General features: G+C 50.5%; 2 protein-coding genes across 4 annotated transcripts in view; one reads left to right on the forward strand and one right to left on the reverse strand.

Annotated features, from left to right (window-relative positions):
• Positions 1-1152: 1152 nt before the first annotated feature.
• DDX11 (DEAD/H-box helicase 11) lies at positions 1153-18346 on the forward strand. 2 transcript variants are annotated; one of them, XM_054386470.1, is made up of 26 exons: positions 1153-1254; positions 1506-1742; positions 2102-2188; positions 3709-3866; positions 5007-5055; positions 5580-5687; positions 6231-6318; positions 6791-6993; positions 7553-7705; positions 7810-7856; positions 8585-8664; positions 9500-9544; positions 9716-9783; positions 10250-10288; positions 10771-10894; positions 11403-11540; positions 12002-12114; positions 13198-13270; positions 13630-13733; positions 14499-14648; positions 16454-16522; positions 16651-16751; positions 17113-17197; positions 17796-17871; positions 18037-18191; positions 18318-18346. In XM_054386470.1, the coding sequence occupies exons 1-26, from the start codon at positions 1189-1191 to the stop codon at positions 18333-18335; spliced, it is 2634 nt and encodes an 877-aa protein (XP_054242445.1). In that variant the 5' UTR covers positions 1153-1188; the 3' UTR covers positions 18336-18346. The 2 variants fall into 2 exon arrangements, with proteins under 2 accessions (XP_054242445.1, XP_054242444.1); XM_054386469.1 differs by having other exon boundaries at positions 1174-1254; positions 11400-11540.
• A 1443-nt stretch (positions 18347-19789) lies between these two features.
• The window catches only part of WASHC1 (WASH complex subunit 1), a 45160-nt gene continuing 41271 nt past the window's right edge, over positions 19790-23678 (reverse strand). For both annotated transcript variants that reach the window (XM_054386682.1, XM_054386681.1), the window contains 5 exons: positions 22825-23029; positions 22046-22204; positions 21542-21700; positions 20993-21061; positions 19790-20454 (listed from right to left, as the gene is read on the reverse strand). In XM_054386682.1, the coding sequence (XP_054242657.1) occupies positions 20303-20454; positions 20993-21061; positions 21542-21700; positions 22046-22204; positions 22825-23029 (744 nt within the window). In that variant the 3' untranslated portion in view covers positions 19790-20302. The remainder of the gene's footprint in view (positions 20455-20992; positions 21062-21541; positions 21701-22045; positions 22205-22824; positions 23030-23678) is intronic.

The raw sequence follows: 23678 nt of genomic DNA on the forward strand, positions 1-23678 counted from the left end.
ACCTTTTTATTCTCATTATAATCTATGTTTTTGTTCTCTGTGAAGGGAGTGAAATTGTAGAGGAGTTGGCCCCACACTGAGTTTGCTGTGGCAAGGAACTGTGAGGGGCAACCTGACCAGCAAGGGGAGAAGCCTTGGCCTTCTCCAAGCAGGCATCCACCACAGGGCTGTTGGCCCTCAGAGGCACCTGTGCAGGCAATGATGCTTCACTGGCAGCAACTGAAGAGGAGAAAATGTTTAGGAAAAGGCACAAGGTGCTATCAGAGGCAGCACACCAATACTCAGAAGTGATTGAAGAAATTAAGACTTAGGTCTGTTCTAGGTGTCATGTAGAAGTCATACAATCATAAAATCATTTAGGTTGGAAAAGGCATTTAAGATTGAGTCCAACCATCACTAAGCACTACATCTATAGGTCTTTTAAATGCCTCCAGGGATGACAAGTCCCCTGTGTCCCACTGCACTTGGCCTTGCTGAACCTCAAAACAGTTGGCCTTAGCCCATTGATCCAGCCTGGCCAGGTCATTTGTTGTTGTCATGGTAGGGCCAAACAGGCGTAGCACAAAACCCAGACAGGCCCTAAGGTGTCTAGACATGGTCCCCCTCTCCTCCCTCCTTCCTGCAGAAAGTCAGGGCAACAGGGGAAAAGGAACAAAGGGCTATGCAGCCCTCCTACTCTCAAGTAGATTAACACTGCCATCCACTTTGCTGTTATGTGCAAACCTACCCTCATCCATACAACTGTTGAAGGTATTAATAGAACCAGACCCTGGAGAACACCACTTGTGACCGGGTTTAACTGGGTTTTATTCCTTGGGCCCTGCGATCCAGCCAGTTTCTGAGGGCCATGCTGCTCCCACGGGAGGGCCGCAGCACGGAGCTGTGGCTGGACGTCTCTGCACTCCTGTCCAAGCAGCAGGGCCCAGCTCACTCGCTCAAGGCCCGCCGATGCAGACGCAGGCCTTCCACTCCCCCGGTCCAGCCCCACCAGTCCCGGGACGGCACAGGCCTTCCGCTCGGCGCCGGCCGTCACTGGGGCGTCACGGGAAGGGGGCGGGGCGTCTCCGGCGCTCGGTTCGAAGCAGGGTGGCGGCGCGGCCCGTGAGCCCTCAGGCGGCGGGCGGCATGGAGCCGCGCGGAGGCCGGTTTCCGTTCCCCTACACGCCATACCTCATCCAGGAGCGGTTCATGGCTGCGCTGTACAACGCGCTAGAGGCAGGCTGTGTCGGGATCTTCGAGAGCCCCACGGGCACGGTGAGGCGGGGCGGCGGCAGGTGCTGCCCGGCAGGCTGGAGCGGCGGCAGGGAGCAGCCGGGCGGCAGGACGGAGGCCCCTCTGGGTGGGGACGGTGGTACCCTGGGCAAGGGGCCAGGCCTGGGCCTGATGCTGCTCAGAAGGAGCTGTCACCGAGGGGGTGATCCCTGTGGCGGGGCACTGCGGTGTGAGCGTTGGTGACGGTTCTGCCCCAGCCCTGCCAGCCTCATGCTGTTTGTTTTCTACGGCAGGGAAAGTCGCTGAGTCTTATCTGCGGGGCTCTCTCCTGGCTCCGAGACTTTGAGGAGAAAAAGCAGCAGGAGGAGGCACGACTTCTGTCGCTTGAGGATAGCGGGCAGGAAGGGAAGAAGCTGCTGACCTTGGTGGAGCCAGGACACCCAGACAGCAGAGACACCGCTGGGGAACCAGACTGGGTCACAGCGTTTGTGCAGAAGAAGGAAGAGCGAGACACGGTGAACAGGCTGAAGGTTGAGAAACGCTCATATGTAGAGGATGGGGAAAATAACAAGATATGAGAGAAAGGCTGATATCCTGGATGATGACTGGAAGAACACGAGGCACACTTTGCTTGTGGTCTTTGTCTTTCACAGGACTTTGTTTCGGTTATGAGGGATGAGGCACTGCCACGTAGATTGCATAAGACAGAAACTCCATTGCTCTGAAGATAGTAGCATAGAACAGGCCTGCACCAGGAGAAGGGGACTGTGTAGTGACAATTTTGTTTCAGAGTTAATTTTTTTTTGCACTCAGGGCATAGGAAAATAATTATCTCCAGCGTTTAGGAGTAGATACGCTTCAATCCCTTCTTCAATCTCCCTTCATTTAGGAAGAGCAGCTGAGGAGGAAGAGGCAGGAAGATCATCTGGAGAAGATTCGCCATAACGTGCAGTTAAAATATGCAGTGAAGAGGAAGGTGAGGTACCTGTGGGGAGAAGGGCTTCTGCTTTGCTCACCTCCAGTGATGCTCATGCTTGCTTATATCATGACTTCACACTGAAGTCTTCAACACGTCTGTCTGGGGAGCTCTTTGTATTAGGTTGCTGAAATTTGCCATCCAGAGTTTTTGGCCAGATGTTCTTTTTAAAATGCAGTGTGACAAGCAGTTTGTGCACAGAGAATTTTCTGTGGCATTGTTAGTGTGTGGATAGCCAAGAGGGTGTGTTCCCATGGCCTCCTAGCCCTCTGCTTTTGGTTTTAAAATTGTAATACTTGGATATTTATTGCTCTCTTTTTTATCTCTCTGTTTTAAGAGCGTATTTGAACACTCTACTTCTGGAATAAAATCTATAGAACTGTCATTAAATTTAAGGCTATGGGAACAGAAGGCACCCTCCCCCCCAGAAAAAAAACAAACAACCAGGTCAGGCTTTGGTTGTACTTTGCATACCAATGGGGGGAAAGTACTTTTTGTTTACTTTCATAGCAAAGGTGGTTGTGTTCTTCAGAAATATACGTCTATGAAGCTCACAGATATTTTTTTCCTGTCATGTAGATAGGTGACTGGCTTTGAGAGGTTCTGATGGGTGTAAATCCACTTCCCAGAAATACCTGCTCTGGGTCCCTAAACAGGCAGGTTTATTAGGCTGCCAGGCTATTAATTTCTAATGTGCTCTATCTCAAGTACTGCATTATGTTTTGGTCAGCTCCTGTCAAGAGCATATGGCAGGAATGACAAAGGAAGAAGTGGAACAAAGAACTTTTGCCCCATAAAAAAAGATAAAGAGCATGTGAAATGAGAAGCACAATAAAATGCAAGAAAGCAAATGAAAGCAATAGTACAGACATTGGAAAAAGCAGCTGATTTCTCTCCTCTATAGTGCTCACTAACTGCATTTCTTCATAATGCCATAGTAAAAACCCATCATTGGCACCAGAAGATTTTGTTTTCAGTACACAAAGTTAATAAGAAAACCATTTTTCAGCAGTTTAAGGGTATTTCTGTGGAGGGGTAGGTCTGTGTTAGAGTGTGAACCACACCACAAGACAAAACAGCAAGAGCGTTCTTGTGCTCTGCATTCTGAAACAGCACCTGAGCTTATCCTAGCTTTCAGTTATGTGTGGGCAGAGTGTATGACTATGTCCTTACGTGCATGTTTGGCTGGGTTTATTTACACCCTGTTTTTTCTCAGGCAGATATCTTTCATGGACCACCTCAAGCAACTGATACTGGATGGGTATTGCTATTTCAGGGTCTATTAGTTCAATGGGCCTTTTGCACAGATACATATTTGTGGACAAGACTTTGGCAACAGCTGCATTTTCTGGGGCTGAACAGCCTCAAGCACCCTTGATGTACTTGAGGCTTTACCCAGCAAGCCATTCCCAGTGTGACGTGTGAGAGACTGTGTATCTTCTGAGCTGTCTGGCATGAGGCAATGTGCCTGCTGCCTCTCATGCTGTATGAGAAATAACGTGGTTGTGTGTTCCTTGCAGAGAGCTGAGGAGGATGAGACAAGGCGATTTCTGCAGCTCAGCAAGGAGGTTCTTTCAGAGGGAACTGGAGTGGATATGCTGGAGAAGCTGGATCACAGTGAGGAGGAGCTGATCCTTGCTGAATATGAGAGTGATGAAGACAAGAAAGTGATATCTGGGTAAGAACAGGGGCTGAGGGGGTTCCATGCCAAGGAAACATCTTCTGTATAATTTTTGGCTTGTGATTGTGTGGATCTGGAGTTTCTTCCCCATCCTAGCTGGGGAAGGTAGTGGTTGTTTTGGGGATTTGGTTGGTTGGTTTGGTGTTTTTGTGTTTTGTTGTTGGGATTTTTGTTGTTGTTTGGTTGGTTTGGGGTTGTTTGGTTTGTTTTTTGTTTGTTTGGGGGTTTTTTTTGGAGTTGTTTTTTTTTTTTTTTTAAGCTTTTGTTTGCCTGATTGGAGTGACTTGAAGTATTCCCTGACAAAGTGCATCTTTCTTAAAATGTGTGGCAGTGTCCTGCCTTTATACATGCTCAGTTTCCCAAAGAATGCTGCTGGATGCTGAGTGAATGACTTGAGATCGAATTCCCTGCATTAGAAAAGCAAAATGGAACTCAGGGCATCAGAGGAAACTCTCAGTTCTGCAAATTAGCACTGGCATCTTTTGATACTCTAAAAGGAGAGATGCTTACATTTCTGAAGAGCTAGTTTCAGCAGGAAAAGCCCTTGCAGACTTTCTTTCACTCCTATGTTTGCTTTCTGCAGAAAGCTAGAAGCCATGCTGAAAAGTCAAATACATTTAAAGTACAAATTTACTAATTAGTGTCTAGGCAGATCCTTCTGCCTTAAAAATTGCAGACACTTTACTGCATTTATATCTAGCTTGTCAAACATTACACTGCTGTTGCCTTTGATGAACTCTATCTGTGGAAGCTAAATATCTTCCTGAAGCTTTTCTTTATGCAACAGCTTGAGGGTGGTAAATTTTCTCTGAAGGGGAAATATTAGAAAAATAAATAAGCTCACCAAAGAATAGTATAGCACTGAATGTGTTATGCACAGGGCTTAGAATCCCCAAATTCAAAGACACAGCCCTGCAGACCTTTCTGTCTTGAAGAGCATGGTTTGCCTTGATTTTGCACACTTACACTATTCATCAGAAGCTGATTTTTTTTTTTTACTTTCTGAGTTAAGATGTGAAGCTCTTGAGATGGCATAAACATCTTTCTTGAGACCTCTGTCTCATAGTAGAGCATCATCTGATTCTAACTGCCAGTGATCTACTGATAAGAAACTGTTTGAACTTTCTCTTTTCTTAGGTTTGAAGATGATGATGATGATGATTTGGAAGAGGAACATGTGACTAAGGTGAGGAAAATGAATAGTGCTGCCTCATAGAACAGTGTGGGAATGAGCAGAGTTCTGGCTTCCTTGCACCCTTGCTAGAGTCGTGTTTCAGAGGGGCTTAGGAACTAGCATCCAAGAGCTGCCAAGTTTGTTGATAGTAGCAACCAGTTCTGCTGTGCTCCTCTGCTTCTGGGCTACACTCTCTGCCTAAGCAGCTTGTTCTGCCAGCACTGCTGAATTTTTGCTGTGGCTTGCTTGTAGAAACACACTGCAAGGAACAGTTTTTTGTTACTCTCCAATGGAAAGTCCCAGTCTTTGTGGGAACCTTGGAAAATTAAACAGAAGCAAAGGCAAACGTATAGGAGAAAGCAAAGATAAGGCTGCTGGCCTCAGCAGTTATGACACTCAGGTGTGCCTTCCCTTGTGTTTTTGAAGGCTTCTGCTTCCTTGCTAAGGTGCTTGACTGCTTCCTTGCAGGATGGGTTGTAGGTAGAGGGTTATCTTCCATGTTCTTCTTGTCTTCCCTTTGTTCTTCCTCGTTGTAGATCTACTACTGCAGCCGCACTCACTCCCAGCTGTCTCAGTTTGTGCGTGAGGTGCAAAGGAGTCCTTTTGGCAAAGGCACACGGCTGGTCTCCTTGGCATCCAGGCAGGTAGGTGGTGGTGTTCACTGAGTGCATGCTAACATAGTGTGAGAGACTGGGAGGAGGTGTGTGGATGCAAGGCCACAGGAGGTGTCTGGGACTGGCTGAATCTCCCGTGGAAAAATGAAAGTAGCCATTGTGTCATGACACAGCTGTGTGGTGTGTGTGTTCTTCTGCCAGCTGTGTTTTGGCCATTTAGTGTAGTGTAGTGTAAATGCATTTAGTGTAAATGCAAAAATCTGTTGGACCTTTTCTGATGTGGAGTAGTACAGATGTCTGAGTCACTGGGAAGGTGCTCCTCTTGGTGCTCATCCAGCTGTTGTGTAGCATTGAGCCATCTCAGTGCACCTTTTCTCGTGTTTCCTCTCCTGTGATCTGTTCAGAGCACTTTTGTAGCAGTTGGGATAGGCAGTGTCTGACTGACAGATTTGCTGGTTTGGAATCTGATCCAAGATTGCTTTAAAGAAAATGTGTGTTTCACAGCAAAGGCTACACAGGGGGCACTCAGCTTTTCACTGACCCCTTACTGCTTCCTCTCTCTGCATGTCCAAGAACCTGTGTGTGAATGAGGAGGTGCGGCGCCTGGGGGCTCTCCAAATCATCAATGACCGCTGCATGGAGATGCAAAAGAACAAACATGGTAGGAACACTTCCAGTCTGGGGAAGCAATCACTGATAAAGCTGATAGCAAGAGTCTGGAGACAGCGTGCACTGCCCATCAGTTCTGGCAAGAGCTTGAAATGGCAGCTTAGAGGAGCAGAGCTAGAGATCCTCAGCAATATTACTTGTCTTGACCTTCAGGCTTAGATGCTGAGATCTATCTTTATTTTCTGAGCATCTGAAATTGGTCAGGACCTCTGCAATGGAAGGATACTTCTCTTTGTAGCTCAATACTAGGATGTTGGGAAATGACACATGGCTACATACAACTGGCAAGAGCAGTGGCACCTGTGGAACTGGAAATGGTACTACTGGATATTTTTAAGATAGATGATAAGTAAAAATCCACCTGTCCAAGCCTGCTTTAAAACCCAGAAGGTTCTGCAAAGTTCTTGCTTTAGGCTGATGTGTGTGTTGCTCATGTGTGGTTTTCTCTCGGTTTCTCCTGTTAGAAAAGAAGAGTGATGAGGAAAAGGCAGGGCAGAAGCACCGTGCCAGCCACACCACATGCCCCTTCTACTCCTACGAGCAGATGCAGTTTCTCCGTGATGAAGTTCTCGTGGAGGTGAAGGACATTGAGCAGTTGGTGGCTCTGGGGAGGGAGATCAAAGCCTGCCCGTACTATGGGAGTCGATTCGCCATTCCTGCTGCTCAGGTAAGGGCTGCACCAATTGTACCAGTGCCAGAATAAACCAACTGGCTGCTCCCTTCAGTTTTTTTACTCAATATTGTGGGAGCTTGCGCCCAAGCTGTTGCTCTCAGCTGTGGTTTTGCTGAGGAAGAAAAGGAAAATGAGAATGCCCATTTGCAGTTAACGGGGAGGCTGCAGGCATGCCTCAGCATTCTGAACTACTTGGAGGGCTCAGCAACTCTGAAGCAATACTGGCACATGAGTGTAACCTTAGCTCTTGCCACTGATCTTATTTCTTGCTTGGCTTTCTATCAGAAGAGGTGCTTTCAGTGCTTCAGAGAAGATTTAGAAGGTAACTCAAGCTGATAGGCAGTTGGAGCATAGTAATTTCTCCTCAGCTTACATCACTGCCCCTTTCAAGCCAGTGCTCCTGTCTCTTCCTTTCCTGTCTTCCTTTCCTGCAGTAAAAGCAACTCCACTGAATTCCCCCAAGCCATCTAATATGGGCCTTGGAGTGGTGGGAGGGTGCCCTGAGTTTCTAAGGATGAGAGCTAGATTCAGCAGCATGTGCTTCTCCTGTTAGATGGTGGTGCTGCCCTATCAAATGCTCTTGCATGAGCCTACGAGGAGTGCTGCTGGGATCAAGCTGAAGGGCCAGGTTGTAATCATTGACGAAGCTCACAACCTCATAGACACCATCACCTGTATCCATAGCGCAGAAGTCAGTGGCTCTCAGGTGAGTCACAGCCCAGTTTGTTAATACTAAGTGAGCTGTGTACCCAGCAGAGCACCTTTTCTCCACTCCTTTCTACTAACAGCCCCTTTTTGTCATTTGTGTAGCTGTGCTGTGCCCACTCCCAGCTGTCACAGTACATGGAGCGATACAGGTGAGGCTCTCACAGGAAAGCAGCACAGCAGTGGCAGGCAGTGTTGATGCCATGGCTTATCTCACTTCTGCAGAGTCTTGCTTTTCCCTGGTGGAAGATTATTTGCAGATGAAAAGCCACTTGCTTCATTATTTCTGTCTAGAATATGTCTAAGCCTGACTCCTGGGGCTGGTATTAAACAGTGAGAAGGGAGATGCCATGAGCGTTCTGGCTTTCCCTTATACTCTCAGTTCCTTTCCCAGTACCTCCCTCTAATCACTTTGTGATGCAGAGTTTCAGGCAATTCAGTCTTTCATGTGCTCGCTGGCATGAAGCTCTGAGGGGGAAGCTCTGTGTGGGCTTTGGTTTGTGCCAAATCTTGCATCCTGTCATCCCTGCAGTGGATGATCACTGTGCTCAATGCTAACAACTGAATCTGTGGGGCATTATTGCAACAGGGGCTTGAGGAATCACTAGCATTGTAATAAACTGTAGTTACTGTGTGAGAAGAATTCTGGTGGTAGGTACGGTGCTGGGGTGCTTGAGGGAGTGCTCTGGGGTAAATTTGGGCTAGATCTCCGGAGGGCTGTGCCTTGTCACAAGTAAGGAGGGTGAGCCTGGAAGAAGTGATTCTTGGTTTCTGTTGCCCCCAAGTGAAGAGGAGTTTCACGTGCCTGTTTCTGCAGCTCAGCTGCTTGAGTTAGTCCCTGAAGCTGTTTTGAAGCCTAATACCTGTCTTGTTTTTCAAGGAAACATTTGAAGGCAAAGAACTTGATGTACATTAAGCAGATTCTGTATATGCTAGAGCGGTTTGTGGCTGTTCTGGGAGGTAAGCACACCTGTGGATGCTGATAGACTTTAAGCTAGCTTTGTCCCCATTCCCTCTCTGCAGAGGCTGTGGTTGCTCGTGTGTTTTCATTTCTCACTGTTTTAACATGGGGATATTGACTGGTGCCTGCCTGAATTCCTCTCACTTCGTTGTCTGAGGAGCATCAGATGGTGCAAAAAATTCATAGAAGCAGTTTCCCTCTCTCTCTGTGGGTGCTCTCTGTCATTGTCTCAAAAGTATGCTTCCCCCTCTGTTCCTGCCCCTTGTCCTCACACTGAGTTAAGGGCTTTCATTAGCGATAGCAGTCTATGTACAGCTTCAGGACTGAGGCTGCAGAAGTGAGAGGTGAGGTGGCTGTTAAATACCAGGACATAAAACATGGTGAGTGGCAGCAGTTAATCCTCTGGCTCTTGGGGTCTGGGTGTGGAACTGTCCTCAGGTTTTCCCCTCTTCACAGTTGCCTCCCAGCTTGTGTGCCTCCCAGCTTGTAGCTGCTGCATTGAGGAGGGGTGTGGGATGCATTGCAGTCCTTGTCCCTTCATCTTTGCAGCAGTGACTACATAGTGTGTGAGCATTTGAATGTACCCATGCTGCCTGCTGCATCTTGCTGCAGAAGGAACACAGGTGCTGTTTCTGAGGATACAGCAGCAAACTTGGCCTACAATGTAAATTAAAACCGAGCAGGAGCTGATGTTCTGTCTATGTAGCTACATTTTGCAGATGTGTAGTTACTGCTTGGGTTTTTGTCCTGGTGTGGTGTCCCTTTCAGCTCAGCTGCTTTATTTTAAGGCACACCTATTGTAAGCCTTCCTTGAACTGATTTCATGTTTTACAGGTAATGTGAACCAAAATCCAAGCTGTCAGGCAGTTCCCCAAACAGGTGAGGATGGAATGAGCACTAGGGCATGCAGCCATCTGTCAGGAACATGGGAATGGGCAGTAAAGGGCTGCAGGCTCAGCAATTGATAATTAATTGATAATTAATTAATTGATAATTAATTTTTCTCCTTTGCCCCCCCCCCCCTTTTTTTTTTTTTTTTTTTTTTTTTAGGGACAGTACTAAAATCCATCAATGACTTTCTGTTTCAGAGCCAGATTGACAATATCAACCTCTTCAAGGTAACCCTAGGGTGCAGATGGTGGTGACTTGTTCAGGGTTATGAGAGCTGGAAGTAGAGCCAAGGCCCACATGGCAGCAGATTCTCTCCACCTCCCCAATGTATAAATCTCTTCTGATGCTGTCTGGATAACAGTGCATTAAAGCTGGATGGATGATCTTAGGGTAGAGGGAAGCAAGCAATTAAACATCTATGAATGCAGAGGCTGTCTGCTGGCAAAGATAAGCTGGAAGGGCTGAGGATGAAGACACTGTACTGCTCCAGTAACCTAACCCATCCCTTCAGCCTCCCAACACAGCACCTCCACCACATGCTTGCATTCTGGGAGCAATGCTCTTGCACTGAACAGTCATCTGGCAGCCATGTTCACAGAGCTGTGCATCCCTCTCCAGGAGCACAGCAGGAGCAGCAAGTGCTGGGAGCAGGGATGTTGGGTGCCAGTTCATTGTTCTGTCTTCTTCCACCAGGTTCAGCGTTACTGTGAGAAGAGCCTCATCAGCAGGAAGGTACTTGCCCTGGGGCTTTGTGGGCAGAAGTCTTCAAATGCTGTTTCACACACTGAGTCTGAAGAGGAAGGTGCAGCAGCTGGGCTGGGAGCCTGTTGTCTCCACCCTGCTCTGCAGGCAAAATGGTTCTTGCAAAAAGTACCATATGGGCGGATTGGCTTTCGCTTGTGCAGAGAAGCAGCACACAACATGGCGTGGCACAGTATCGCAGAGGGTGCTGGTTTTGTGTTGCTTGGCCTCAAACCTGCCAGCCTGCTGGGCTTTGCTGCCCTGAAGGAACAAACATCAGAGACTTGTTTTGGTTTTGATTCAGTGGAGGGAGGAGAGTGATGACAGCTCTGGGCTGTACTGATGGATTCTGATTGGGCTGATTTACAAATGCCTACCAAAGAACTTTATCCGTGGCAGGCCAGCAAACCTGTTCTTGTCATGTCTGATTCTTGCTGTTGCTAGGCTTAGTCTTTCTGGCTTTTGCTTGGCAGCTTTTTGGGTTTGTGGAGCGATACAGAGGCCCTGCCACAGCTGTGAAGACCAACAAGGAGAACCAGAAGTTGACCGGTTTGCAAAGCTTTCTTCTGACCTTCAGGCAAGGGTCTGATAAAGAGGGTGAGTTCAGTCCATTTATGTATCTGTGGACAAGGGGAGGATGTGGAACCTACATCTATCTGTGTGAAAAAAGAGGAGAGTTAGATCTGATGATGAAGAGTGTGCAAAAGCTGTCCTGCCTGGATGGTTTGTAATATATCTATCTAGGGGACCTAGGTAGCTGTACATAGTTGTACATCTCCTGAGGTCCTTTCCAAGTCAAATGATGATGTGATTCCATGATTACACTGCATGCATTCATGGTCTGCACCACTGTGACCTGCTGGCTCTGTGACCTGAGCTTCTGTAAGTAGCTCTGTTCAGTGGTGCCAGCAGATCTTTTCCCTGCCCCGCCATTCCCTGCCCCCACCCAGCAATGACACAGAATTTGGGTTCTGACCTTTATGGAGTCTTTGATTTCTGCTGCTGTGTGCAGATCCTGTAGAAAGGACACATTTGTATTTCATGCTTAGTCCCTGTCTGTAGAAGTGTGGCCTGAGCTACCTGCCTCTCCTTTCCAAGCCAGCAGGTACCCCCCAGAGCCATCCTCCCGTGGAGACTGAAAACGGGCAGCTCCGAGCTGCCTCTCCGCTGATGCAGATTGAAGGATTTCTCTCAGCCCTGACAAATGCAAACCAAGATGGTAGAGTCATTCTCAACAGGCAAGGTACTAGAGAGGGTGAGCTGGGGAGTGGTGGTGTGAGTCACAGAGTGCTTTTCTGATAGTGAGGGAGGAGGTTCTGAGCTGGGATGAGCCTGCGGCAACACGGGTGCCATCCCTGGTGCAGAGGGGTGGGCTCAGTCTGTCTGATGATGCTTGTGAACCCATAGGAGTTCTTAAGCATGAGAATGGAGGCCAGGGTTTGAAGAGCTCATCTCCCACTTTGAATGTCTGGTTTTGTCTTGCAATTTCCTGTGCTTGTTCTACAAGCTCCAGGAGGATTAGGAAGCAGAAGATAACTGTGGGTTGGTGTTACCAGCTGCTGCCTTTGGCAGTGCTGAATAGCAAGTCCATGCTTTGAAAGCTGGGGAGCTACCAGAGTGCCCAGAGCAGGAAGGAGACTCTCTTACAGGGAGGAGAATCTGTGTTACAGCTGGTTCCTGATGTTGTTTTTCTCCTTTTCCCAGGCACAGTTGGTCAGAGCAGCCTCAAATTCCTCTTGCTGAATCCAGCTGTCCATTTTGCCAAGGTGGTAGAAGAATGCCGTGCTGTGATTATTGCTGGGGGCACCATGCAGCCGGTGAGGGAATGAGGATGCTGTGCTGAGGGCTTGGGAGGTCTTTGGTGCCATCCACCAGCAGGCATGAAAAGAGTAGCTTGGGCCCGATGGGATGTGCCCTTTCCATGGCATGTGTGGGAAAAGACCTACCTACCCTTTTATCTCCCTGGTATGGTTTCTGCATGAGATGGCACAGTGTATGTTCATGCACAAAGCTGCAGGTGCAAGGGAGGTCTGCCTGTGTCAGCCTTTCTTTTCAGGACCATACAGACTGAGGCTGAGCTCATCACAGGTTGGGACTAGCATTCAGAAGAGCTTGGGGATCTTTCAGAATAATCAACACTTCAGTGTTGGTGTGGTGGCAGGCAGCTATTCATCCTGCTGTTGCTTTAGTGCCTAGGGGATGGTGTGTCTCTGTTGTGCAGGTGTGCTGTGGGCTGTGCCAGGTATGCTAGTTAGTTACATTTGTCCCCTTCCTGGACATAAGTGTCCTGAAATTTCCTCCTTGTCCTTGTGGTGACAAGGGAGGCAAGGAGGATGTGAAGTGCAGGACCTTCTTTTAGGAAAGGCAGCTCTGAAGCCTTCAGACTGCAGCCCAGAGGAGATGATGTGGTTACAGTCCAAATAATGTGCAGTGGCGGGAGTCTTGGTAAAGGATTCTCGAGCCTGGAGAAATCTAAAACCGGAGTGTGTTGGGCCGAGAGAGGCTAGGAGGGGACCATGGGCACTGAATGGGTCAGCTGGTAGGTCTGCCCCGGGCGTTCGGTCCCAGCTTTCTTAGAGAGCACGAAAGAGTGGGCCAGGAGCCGTCAGGGCCCTCGGCACAGGTCAGAACGCGGCCGCCAGCGAGCAGCGCATGGGGCTGGCCGGGCCGTCGGCAGGGGGCGGTCGGGGCCCGGTGGTGAGGCGGGCGGCAGCGGGGCCGCTCTCGGCTGGGGCAGCAGAGCTCGGGGGCTGGTATGGTGGAGCGGGCGGCAGAGGGTGCTCCCATGCCCTTGGAGCTCTCAGTCGTATGTGCCCCAGCTGGAGCTGACCTACTCGGTGCTCAAGTAGCAGTCGCAGCCTTGCTTTGGGCTGGTGCTTCACCCGTCTTGTGGTTCATAGGTGACTGATTTCCGAGAGCAGTTGCTATCCTGTGCTGGTGTCGACCCTGCACGTGTTGTGGAGTTCTCTTGTGGTGAGTGTGCTGGGGTGGCAGGGGCAAGCTGTGCTCCGTCTCTGTGGGACCTGGTTTTGCAGCTCGATTTAAAAGCTTTTGTCAGCGCTCTGAGCAACACAGCATCTTTCCTAGGAGTCGTGGCAGCAAAGGGGTGCTAGTTCCCTTCTGCTCTGAGCTTCCTCAGTGGTCTTGGCCAGCGTCAGCAGGCACCCACAGGGGCTTCCCAGGAGCTCAGGGAATGGAAGTTAGAGCAGTTGTGAGTGACTCGGTCACTATAGTTTAGCCAGGCGAACATATACCTGTCACTGCACACCAGTAGAGCTCCTCAGCTAGTGAAAGTGTTGCTGACTCTTGCTGCTGTTGTTTTTTGTCTCCAGGACATGTGATTCCTCCAGAAAACATTTTACCCATAATCCTCTGCAGTGGTCCTTCCAACCAGCAGCTGGAGTTCACCTACCAGACAAGAGATCGTCCCCATATGGTCAGTCTTGCCTTTGGTAGCTACCTGGGTAGCTCTTTTTTTGCTTCACACATTTCTGTCTTGCAGCACAGTGTGCTCTCAGAAGTGGGCTGATCAAAAGCCATGGTGAGGGAAGCCTGTAGGATTTGGGGCAGGTGTGTTGCCAAGGAATTGGGAAAGAATAGCAGCCAAAGGAGTTCTGAGCTGCCTGCTCAGAGGTGGCTGTTGGGGAGTACTAAAAACATCTCTTTGGCTGCACGTAGCTCCTCCATTTGTGTGCTGGGCAGCAGCAGATTTCTGACTGCTTCATAGTTTGAAGCCTCAGTGATGGTGGAGCATGGCAGCCCTGCAGAGTGCAGTCCAAACCATGGAGGCGGCAGCAGCAGCAGATGTTTCTGCACTTTTTTCCTTCTTCCTTTGGTGGGCCCGCAAGCACCAAGGGCCAGACACTAGATCTGCTCTGCTGCTGCTGAATGTCTGCCAGATGTGCTATCTAACTGCCTACTTCTGTGTGACAGGTCTTTTCCACTGGGACAGCAGACAGATGCCCTCCTTTCCTGAGTGACCACTGCCCCATAGCAGTAACAGAAACCCCAAACTGGGAGGCAAGGCTGAGCAGTGAAGATGCTTTTGATGCTGCCCAGCTCCTCTGGAGAGTTTCTGTGGACCTGGCATATTTCGAACATATTTCCTTCCCTAGCACTTGTCATGGTGGGGGTGTGATCCTGGGATTGAGTATTAGCTGGAGGTTCTGTCAGCTGCAGCATTCTCTTGTCTGTCTTGCAGATGGATGAGACAGGTCGAATCCTTTGCAACCTGTGCAACGTGGTCCCAGGGGGTGTGGTGTGCTTCTTCCCCTCCTATGACTATGAGAAGCAAGTGTATGCACACTGGGAGAAGACAGGGCTGCTCACACGCCTGGCAGCCAAGAAGAAGGTAATTGTGCAGCCAGGGACAGCTGGGGCTTTAAATGGGTGGTTTCAGACCCCAAACAATTCTCTGCATTTCAGGCCTCTCTGACTGAAACATTCCCAGAGGGGATGCTGACCTAGCCAGTCCTTGCAGGAATGACTTAAATGGTGCTTCCTGAGCAGCTGACCACTGAGCTGGGCTCCATATGAGATTAAATGCAGCTGTGGGTCCTTCAAGTGCAGGGTCTGTGGGGGGCCATTTCAGGGAGCAATCCTTGCTTCCTGTAACCATCAAGCTCATTCTGGTGTGGCTGCAGGACTGTTCAGGGGATTTGTTTTTCCCAAGCTCAGCTATGTGTCCCTTGAACACAGCAGCACAACTAAGAGCTGGGCAGTGGGAGCAGACTGCAAGTGACAGAGCAGAGGGTTGGTTTGTTTGTTTTCTGGTAGAAGTGCAGAGGTGAGAACTGAAGGAGCAGCAGTGCTGACTCTTGTTGAAGTGGTGATAAACATTAAACAGGAAGATGACTGCAAATACATCTTCGCAATGACTCTTGAGTATCTGAAGGTTGAGTGTTGAAGGTCAGGCAGTCCACCTGTCTCAGGATGGAGAGCAGGGATGTTGGGTATACACATACCCTGGCTGGGAATTCTGCTTACCAAAACCCACACAGCTTATCTAGAGAGCAGGGGAACACAGCCTTGGTGCAGGTGTTCTGGCCTGGGCTCTGCTGTAGGCTTTTGTGATGGAAGTAGCATTTGTAGAGCTGTCACTCACAGTGCCCTTCAGGTGTGCTCTGTCAGACTCCCAAGAATCTGCCTGGTACCCCCAGGGCTTTCTGCAACAATCATGCAGCTCCCTGTGCCTCTCCACTCTGCTTTGTTCTTGTTTGGCTGTTGCAGTTCCAGCAAGTTGGATGTGTTAGCAAAGCAATTTGGTATAGGTGCAGCAAGTGTGGCTTCCAGCTGCCCACACAGATCAGATCATGGCAAGGGAAGGTTGGTCCTTCCTGAGGTGGCTGTGGTGAAATCACACTGAGACTGAATATAAAAGACACAAGGAAAATTAATGTAAATCCGAGGATTAAGCAGCTACTGTTTAATATGTTAAATAGATTTGGCTCTTATTTGTAACTGCCAGTTACTCTCCTACTGGAAGACTGATTCTGGCTGGTAAACTTTGATAGCATTTCATGCTAACCAGGGGAAAATGCATCCTTCAGGGTCTTTACTGGCAGAAAGACAGATGTTGCACCTCTTGTTCACTAGCAGAACAACCTGTGATTTAGACCAAGGTGCAGCACCTATCAGACTGCAGGGACTTTCAGTAACTAATGAAGCATGCTGGAATAAAAGGAAGAAATACTGCTTGGTGTGTGATTGTCACAGGAAGCTCATTCATCCACTGGGCAGTGGGAGCTGCGACGTGGAGTTAATTGATGATTCCAATTAATTGGTCATGTCACTGTCCTGCAGCATCTTGGAGGGTCTAGACTCACAGGTGCAAGAGGTGCACATTGATTCCTTGCCTTTCAGCTCTGACAGGACTTGTAACTCCTCACAGAATTAGAGAAGTCAGAGCTGAAAGGGCAGGTTGGAGGGGCAGGAACAGCTGCTGCTGCCTATGCAGCTCAATTGAGCAGTGCTGCAGTGAGCACACAGTGTGCTTCCAGCATGGATGGGAAAGGTGCTGCTCCAGGTGGTCTTCCAGGCAGTTTGCTCTTCTCCACTCTTAGTTCCATGTACTGTTTAATGGCATGGGAGTGAAGTGATTTGCTTGCTTTCAAGTATTTGCTTCCTATTGCTGCACTGATCCTCTGACTGTGACAGGTCTTTCAGGAGCCTAAGAAAGCCAGCCAGGTGGAGCAGGTGCTGGTGGAATATGCCAAGTGCATAAAGGTAAGCTGAGCTGGCAGGCTGCTGCAGCTTTTCACAAGGAGAGAGAGCTCTAGCCCAGGTGTGGGAGCGTTCCTGCAGCACAGACATCTGTCCTGCTCTGATCTAACTTTCTGGTCCCTCTCCTGCAGGGCTGCAGCCAGGCGGGAGGACAGATGACAGGGGCCCTGCTGCTTTCTGTGGTTGGAGGTAAAATGAGTGAAGGCATCAACTTCTCTGATGAGCTGGGAAGGTAAGGTGGCTGATGCCTGCTGCTTGGAGGGTGAGCAGAGTGCTGTGGTGCAGGATGGACATGTTGGCATTGCAGACAGGAAGTCCCAGGGAGCACATGGCCTGGGCTGATGATTAAACCTAGGGGACCAAGCCTGCTGAGTGCTATAAGCCCCACAGGTGCAGCTTCTTCTCCTGTGCGCAGTGCAGCTGGGCTGTGCTGGCTGATCCCTCCTCCTGCACCCCAGCCCCTCTGCAGCTTGCAGAAGGTTCAGAACCGCTGCTCACTCTGCTGTGCTCTGCTGCTGCCTCTCAGGGGTGCAGTGACCTCTCATGTCTCAGTCTGTTGGCATGAGGAGTAATGCAGTCCTTGGCCCTTGCAGGTGTGTGGTTATGGTGGGATTGCCTTTCCCCAACATTAAATCTCCAGAGCTCCAGGAAAAAATGGCTTGGCTTGACAAAACCATGGTGAGAGACACTTAACCTCTGCCTCTTTCACTGCTACTTTTCAATAGTGACTTGTCTTAGCACAGGAATCCCAAGGCTGCCTTCAAAGATTTTTTTTTTCCTTTGAGCTTGCTTTTGTTTCTCAGACTGTGTGGTACCAAGAGCACAGCCTTCTCCATGCTGCATGTGTGCAGGTGGCCCTAAACACAGGGAAGCAGCTCAGTGGAGGGAACCACCAGTGAGGCTGTCTGGAAAATCTGAATTCCAAGGGGTGCAAGATCCCTTCACCCCAGAGGTGGCAGGGTGGTAGAAGCTGCTTGCTAGGTCCATTTCTTTGCTTGGCTCATTTGTTCCTTCTTGCTGCCCAATGGAGCTGCTGTTCCTGGGCAGATGGGAAAAAGTTTTCTGCCTTCAAGGGGGCCTTGGAATGGCTCTTGGTGAATGTTCACCATCATGTTCTGACCACAGCTTTTTTTCTGTCCTTCCTCACTCTGTCTGGGGTCTGCTTGGCCACATGCTCATTCTGCAGGGGTAGAAGCATTTGCCTCACTGTCATTAAGCATCCCTAGTTTGGTTTACATCTGTCTCATGTTCAGTCCTGCCTCTGTCTCCTTTCCAGCCCAGAGCTGCTGGCCAGGCACCTAGCAAAGTGCTGATTGAAAACCTGTGCATGAAGGCAGTGAACCAGTCCATAGGTAATTCCTCCTGGGGACACAGAATGTGGCTGCACTGAAGCAGGAGGGTGGGCAAGGGCTGCATCCCCAGTCAGTCTGAGTCCAGGTGACAGGAACATGAGCTTTCTTGCCTGAGGACAAGCACTGCAGTGATTTGGCCATTTGAAGTGTTTGTGCACTATGCAGGTAGAGCCATTCGCCACCAAAAGGACTTTGCAAGCATCTTGCTGCTGGACCACAGGTATGGAAGCTCTGCCATCCTCAGCAAACTGCCCCAGTGGATCAGGGAGAGAACCCAGGTGAAAGCCACCTTTGGAGCAGCGTTTGCAGAGCTAAGGAAGGTTAGAACTTGGATCTTCCCTAATGCTACCAAAAGTGTTTCCTTCCCACTGTACTCATCTGTACCTTTCTCAAACCTCCCCTTGGGAATATTACCAGGGACAAACTCTGCTTTTGTGTGTCCCTAGTTCCATCGAGGGAAGTGAAGTGGAGCAGGTTGGCTCTGTGAGCTGGACCTCTGAAGAGCACCTGAAGAAATGCAAGTTCCTGCTTTTTTCTGTTAAGACGTTTATGAACCTCTGCCTTTTGCCTCTTTTGTGGATGCTTGCTGTTCAGTATCTGAGTGCTATGATGGGGAGACAGCTTTTACTACCATAGCCAGGAGGGAAACTGGTTGTAGGTCTGAGGTGGGTGAGAAAGTAGGGGGGGGCAGGCACCTACTTGTTAACAACTGTTAACGTTTTATTTAAATTGATTAAATATTTTTAACCCAACACTGAAGTGTGGGGAGCAGAATTATTTTGACTGCACACATCTGCATTTTCCTATCAACCACCAACTGTACAAGGCACACACCAGAGCTGTGTCACCATGGAATGGCACAGTCAGACTGGTAAGACAGGGGGCAAGTGTTGAAAGTATTTCTTGTCCCATTCTTTCTGCCTTGCTTCAGGCAGATGACGGATTCAAGGAGTGGTTCATTTTTTCAAGGGCAATAAAGGGCATGACTGTGGTACAGCACTTCTCCTTTGGTCATGCTTAAGCACAGGCTCTCCTTACTGCTGAGCTCTCTGAATTCAAAGTCATTTATTGTGGAAAATGGTAAAACCTTTTCTTAAGGGACAGCTGTGTAATCCCACACCTCTGTACTCCCCCAGCTGTCCCCAACTCTCTCGGCCATCCTGAGCAAGTTTTCCTAGGTGCTGGTTTGCCTCCTGACAAAACCCCAGTTAGTTAGGCACGGTGCTGGTGGCCACTCTCTAATGCTGATTAGCTCCAGGGGGAAAGAAACAGCTGCTGCTGAGAAATGTGCACTGTGAGGCTCCTGCCCCTTTGGTGGGTGCAAATTACACCCCCTTGTCTCATGGGTCAGCTCTGCCTTAATAGCAGTGAGTGCAGCATTTTGGGGGGGGGGAGGGGGGCATGCCTGCAGCAGCTGGTGCCCAGTGGCTGGTGGTATAAGGCCTGGTACTCACTGTGCAATGCTTGTGGTGGCCACAGGCTCTGTCCATGGGGGAATCCCCTTGGGGTGGGGAATCACAGCCTGATAGTGTGGTATTAGAATGGGACAGTGCTTGTTTGGCTGGCAGAGCAGCTTCAGAAAATCTCCTGTTACATTTGTTATGGGGTGCTTCAGTGCTGAGCCATGAAATAGGTTGGAAAAGCTGCCAGGCAGGCATGGACTGTGGAAATCCCATGATGGCAGTGAGGTTTGGGCTGCCAGGACCCAACAGAGTGCTGTGGGAAGGCAATGCCTTCTCTCCATGGTACCCGTTGGGATGGACAGCCTGAAGGGAGTCACAAACAGAGAAAAGGTGTCCAAGACAAGACAGACTCAAGAGGACACTGGGTGACCAGAGCCAGGTGGGCTTTCTCTGACCATACTCTCACTTTGGTGTGCTTCCCACTTCTGGAGTGAAAGATGTAGGACCTGCTCCCTTCAACTTTATTGAAATGGCAGACAGCATCAGGCAAGGAATGACTATGAGCCAGGCAGTGAAACCACCAAGTGCACAGGCAACAAGCAAGCAAGCAGGACCTCAGCAAGCACGCAGTAAGGAGCTAAAGGAGGCAAGTGCTGTTTGCCTGCAAGAGCTGCTCTGATGGTCACCCCCAGGCACAGCAGGACAGGCTCAGGCCCCTTTTGAGTCAGAGGCAATGCTAGTTCTGATCCTCTGAACACAGGCTGCCCCACTGCCTGCCAGCTAAGGCAGGATGTGTTGTGCCAGCATGAGCAACAGCATTCAAGATGGAACGTGGCACTGGAGAATAGCAGAGCAGATAAATGCTCCTCACTGAGAACTCTCAGACGCAGGTATCTGCTGTGGCTCCTCTTCAAAAAGGAATGACAGGCTCCTCCTGCCTGGCCCATGCCCACCCTCCAGGACCTATTACCAGTCTCCCAAAGGTGCTTAGTTCAAGAGTCCTGGGGTTCACAGACTGGTGACCCTATCTATGACTCCCAGTCATCATCCTCCTCCTCACCCCCAGGCTGCTGTGGGGGTGGCAGGGGTGGTATCGAGTCCGACATGCGAGCAAAGGCTCCGGCAGGGCTGCCAGGACCATCAGGGTTTCCAGAGGCTCCTGGCCCTTTCCCTGAAATACCTGTGAAGAAAGGAAGAGCACCTGTGAGTGACACCTGGGGCCCAGGCAACACAGAGCTGTCCTCAGCAAAGGGGAGAGGGGAACCAAGCCTTCTACCCCTGCTCCCAGGACCCTGGTGACCCAGGCAGCAGAACAGCCACAACTGCTGCCACAGCCCTGCATGGATCCTCACTAACTAAAGCTCCACCTGAGTAAGGCTGTGCCCTCCTGCCCTCTGCCAGGTGCTGTGGGCTGACACTGGCCCTGAATGCTTCAGGTACCCCCATGGGGAGGGGCTTAGCTGCCCCAGCACTGAACTAAAAGAAACCAGCACTGTCCCTCCCTCACAGGCAGGTTTCAGAGTCTCTCCTCTGCCCTGGACGCAATGCAGGCCTCCAGCAGGACTTGCTCCCCCTCTGTCCAGAGGCCCGGGCATGCTCACTAGGGAAGGGGCCTCTGGCTCCTGTCTCCAGGGCTGTGGCTGACACAAATGACGTACCAGAAAGGGCCCTCCCTCCTCCCTGAGGGGAAGGAGAAGCCCTCCCTTGCAGGACAGTACCTTTGCGCCTCAGCACCAGCTTGTTGAAGAGGTCTGACATCAAGTCTCCACCTTGTCCTATAGCTCTCACTAAAACAGAGCAGAAGCCAAGTCAGACAAGCAGCAGCACCAGTCCAAACCAGCACTGCAGTGAGAGCATTCTCTTGCAGTGCCATCTTCAGATTAAAGGAAAATAAAACTCTTCATCCCTCCCAGCACAGTCCAGTTTCAGGTCAGGAAACACCATGCACCACAGGGTAATGGCTGCCCCTCTTGGTCCCAGCACTTCCTCTGTGCCCCTGTGCAGCAGTGAAGCTTCTCTGCGTGTGCCCTGAGACACAGCAGGAACACAAATGCCCTGCTGGCAGCTGGGCTTCAGTGAGCTGACAAAGCTTTGGCTGAATGGACAACACTTGAGATCCACACCAGCCTGTGAGGAGAAAACACCTTTCTGCACTGTGCTCACTGTGCTCACTGTGCTCCTGCTCTGCCAGTCTCCCTCCAGACCTGCCCCTTCCCAGCCCAGGGCAGAGAGCAAGGAGGCTTGCTTCTGCCAAAAACTTTCAGTACCTTGTTCCTGTTCCTTCTGCTTTTTCTTCTCCAGCTTCCTCTCCTTAACGCTGCGGAGCTTGGCCTTCCCAATGCCCCCAGCCTGGCGGATGGACTCCAGCAGACTGGCACGCCCAGTGGAGGGGTTCACCACCTCCTTTGGGGCTCCCTGGACTGAAGCTGCAGGTACAGACAGGAAAGGCAGCAGCTGCAGGTCAGCGCACCAGCTACAGGCCTAGCCAAATCCCCAGAGAAAGGGCTGCTCCAACACCTTTGTCAGCCTCTGCCCAGGGCTGCCAGCCAGGCTAGGAACCTCTTAGTGATGGACTTATGCCCAGCCAGCAGCAGTCCCACCAAGGGGGACCCGATGCAGCTCCCAAGCAAGCAGGAGCAGCTTCCCCTCCCACCACAGCTTCCCTCCTCTGCCAGAAGGCTGGGAAGTCACAAGGATCCAGGATGTGGGCTGAAGCCAAGGAGTCAGAGTTGGATTCTGCTGGTAAAGCTGTGGAGATGCCCAGCCCTCACCTGCAGGCACTGCACTGCTGCTCTCTTCACTCGCTGTCCAGGCTGGCTCAGAGGGGGCCATGGGCTGGGGCAGGGGTGGTGGAGGAGGCACAGTAGTTGGCACAAGAGGAGGTGGTGGTGGAGGTGGTGGTGGAGGTGGCAGCTCAGCATTCTGGATGTCTGCAAGATGAAAGAAGTTGCATCTGAAGAGTTCCTGAGGACAGCACATTGAGAGCTTCAGCTCAGAGCTTCTTATGCCTCAGCGGCAACAGATCAGAGTCCTCAGTGTGCACTGTGCAGCAGGGCACTCCCGCCCTGGGTGGCATCTCTTAACAGCAGGCAGGGCTGGGGCACGGTTTGAGATTGCCCTATTCTGCCCTTCCCAGCTCTATACTTCTAGGGAAGTTCTTCTACCTCTCTACTCTGCCCTGGTTAGACCACACCTGGAATACTGTGTCCAGTTTGGGGCTCCCCAGTTCAAGAGAGACAGAGATCTGCTGGAGAGAGTCCAACAGAGAGCCATGAGGATGCTTAGGGGACTTGAGCATCTCCCCTGTGAAGAGAGACTGAGAGCCCTGGGGCTGTTTAGTGTGGAGAGGAGAAGGCTGAGAGGGGATCTGATCAATGGCTGAGGGGTGGGTGTCAAGTGGAGAGGCCCACTCTTTTCGGTTGTTCACAGTGATAAGACAAGGAACAATGGGTTCAAACTAGAACATAGAAGATTTCAGCTCAACATGAGGAGAAACTTCTTTCCAGTGAGGGTGATGGAGCACTGGAACAGGCTGCCCAGGGGGACATACCTGGCTGCAGAGGCTCCACCGACTCTGTGCTGAATGTGGGCAGCTCTGGGATAGCACTGCTAGGGGCAGATGGTGCAATGCCAGGGCCCAGGTCAGCACTGTACATGAGGTCTGCAGCGATGCCAGGCAGGTCTGGCAGGTAGGATGGCACATCGATCTCAGGGACCTGGCCCAGATCCGGCACATAGAAGTAATTTTCAGCTACCTAAAGGAAAGCCAAACCAAAAAGATAAGGCAGTGACCACACACTTGCTTTCCCTTGCAGCAAGCCTGGGGAGCAGTCTAGGCTTGTGTGCCTTGGGACAACAGCTGCTCATCAGCCACCTCTACAGCTCTGTGCTCTTGTCCTGTAGTAGCTCCCCACAACTGGAGGTTACCCCCTGCAGACAGGGCTTGGAAAAGGCAGACTGCTGGAGGAGACTTTCTAGTTCTTTGCAAGTGGACTCTATCCTCTCTTGAAGGCCTCAGACACCAACTTCTGCAGCTTACAGAGGGCAGTGTCTTTTACAGAAGGGGATGGTGCCTGAGCCACTTCTGAGATTAAGGTGCAGGAGAAGCACAATCCAGTGGTTAGAGATTTGGGGTTGTGCTTAACACAGGCAAAGCAGTACTGAAGGTGCACTGTGAGCGAAGGTCTCTGTTTGCCATACACTCTGCTGTCCCCTCTGGTGTGTAATGTGGTGAGCAACAGGCTCCCAGGCTACCAGGTTTCTTTCCCCAGCCACATATACAGCCATGTACCAGCAAAGCTCCAGGTATGGCCACTACAAGGTGCTGCGGACAAGATCAGCCACCTGCTGGGGCTGTCGCCATGGTTCGCTGCCTGGCCCATGCCCACACCAAGAACAACCCTC

This window comes from Indicator indicator, chromosome 14 (assembly GCF_027791375.1).
Source record: "Indicator indicator isolate 239-I01 chromosome 14, UM_Iind_1.1, whole genome shotgun sequence".
NCBI lineage: Eukaryota > Metazoa > Chordata > Aves > Piciformes > Indicatoridae > Indicator > Indicator indicator.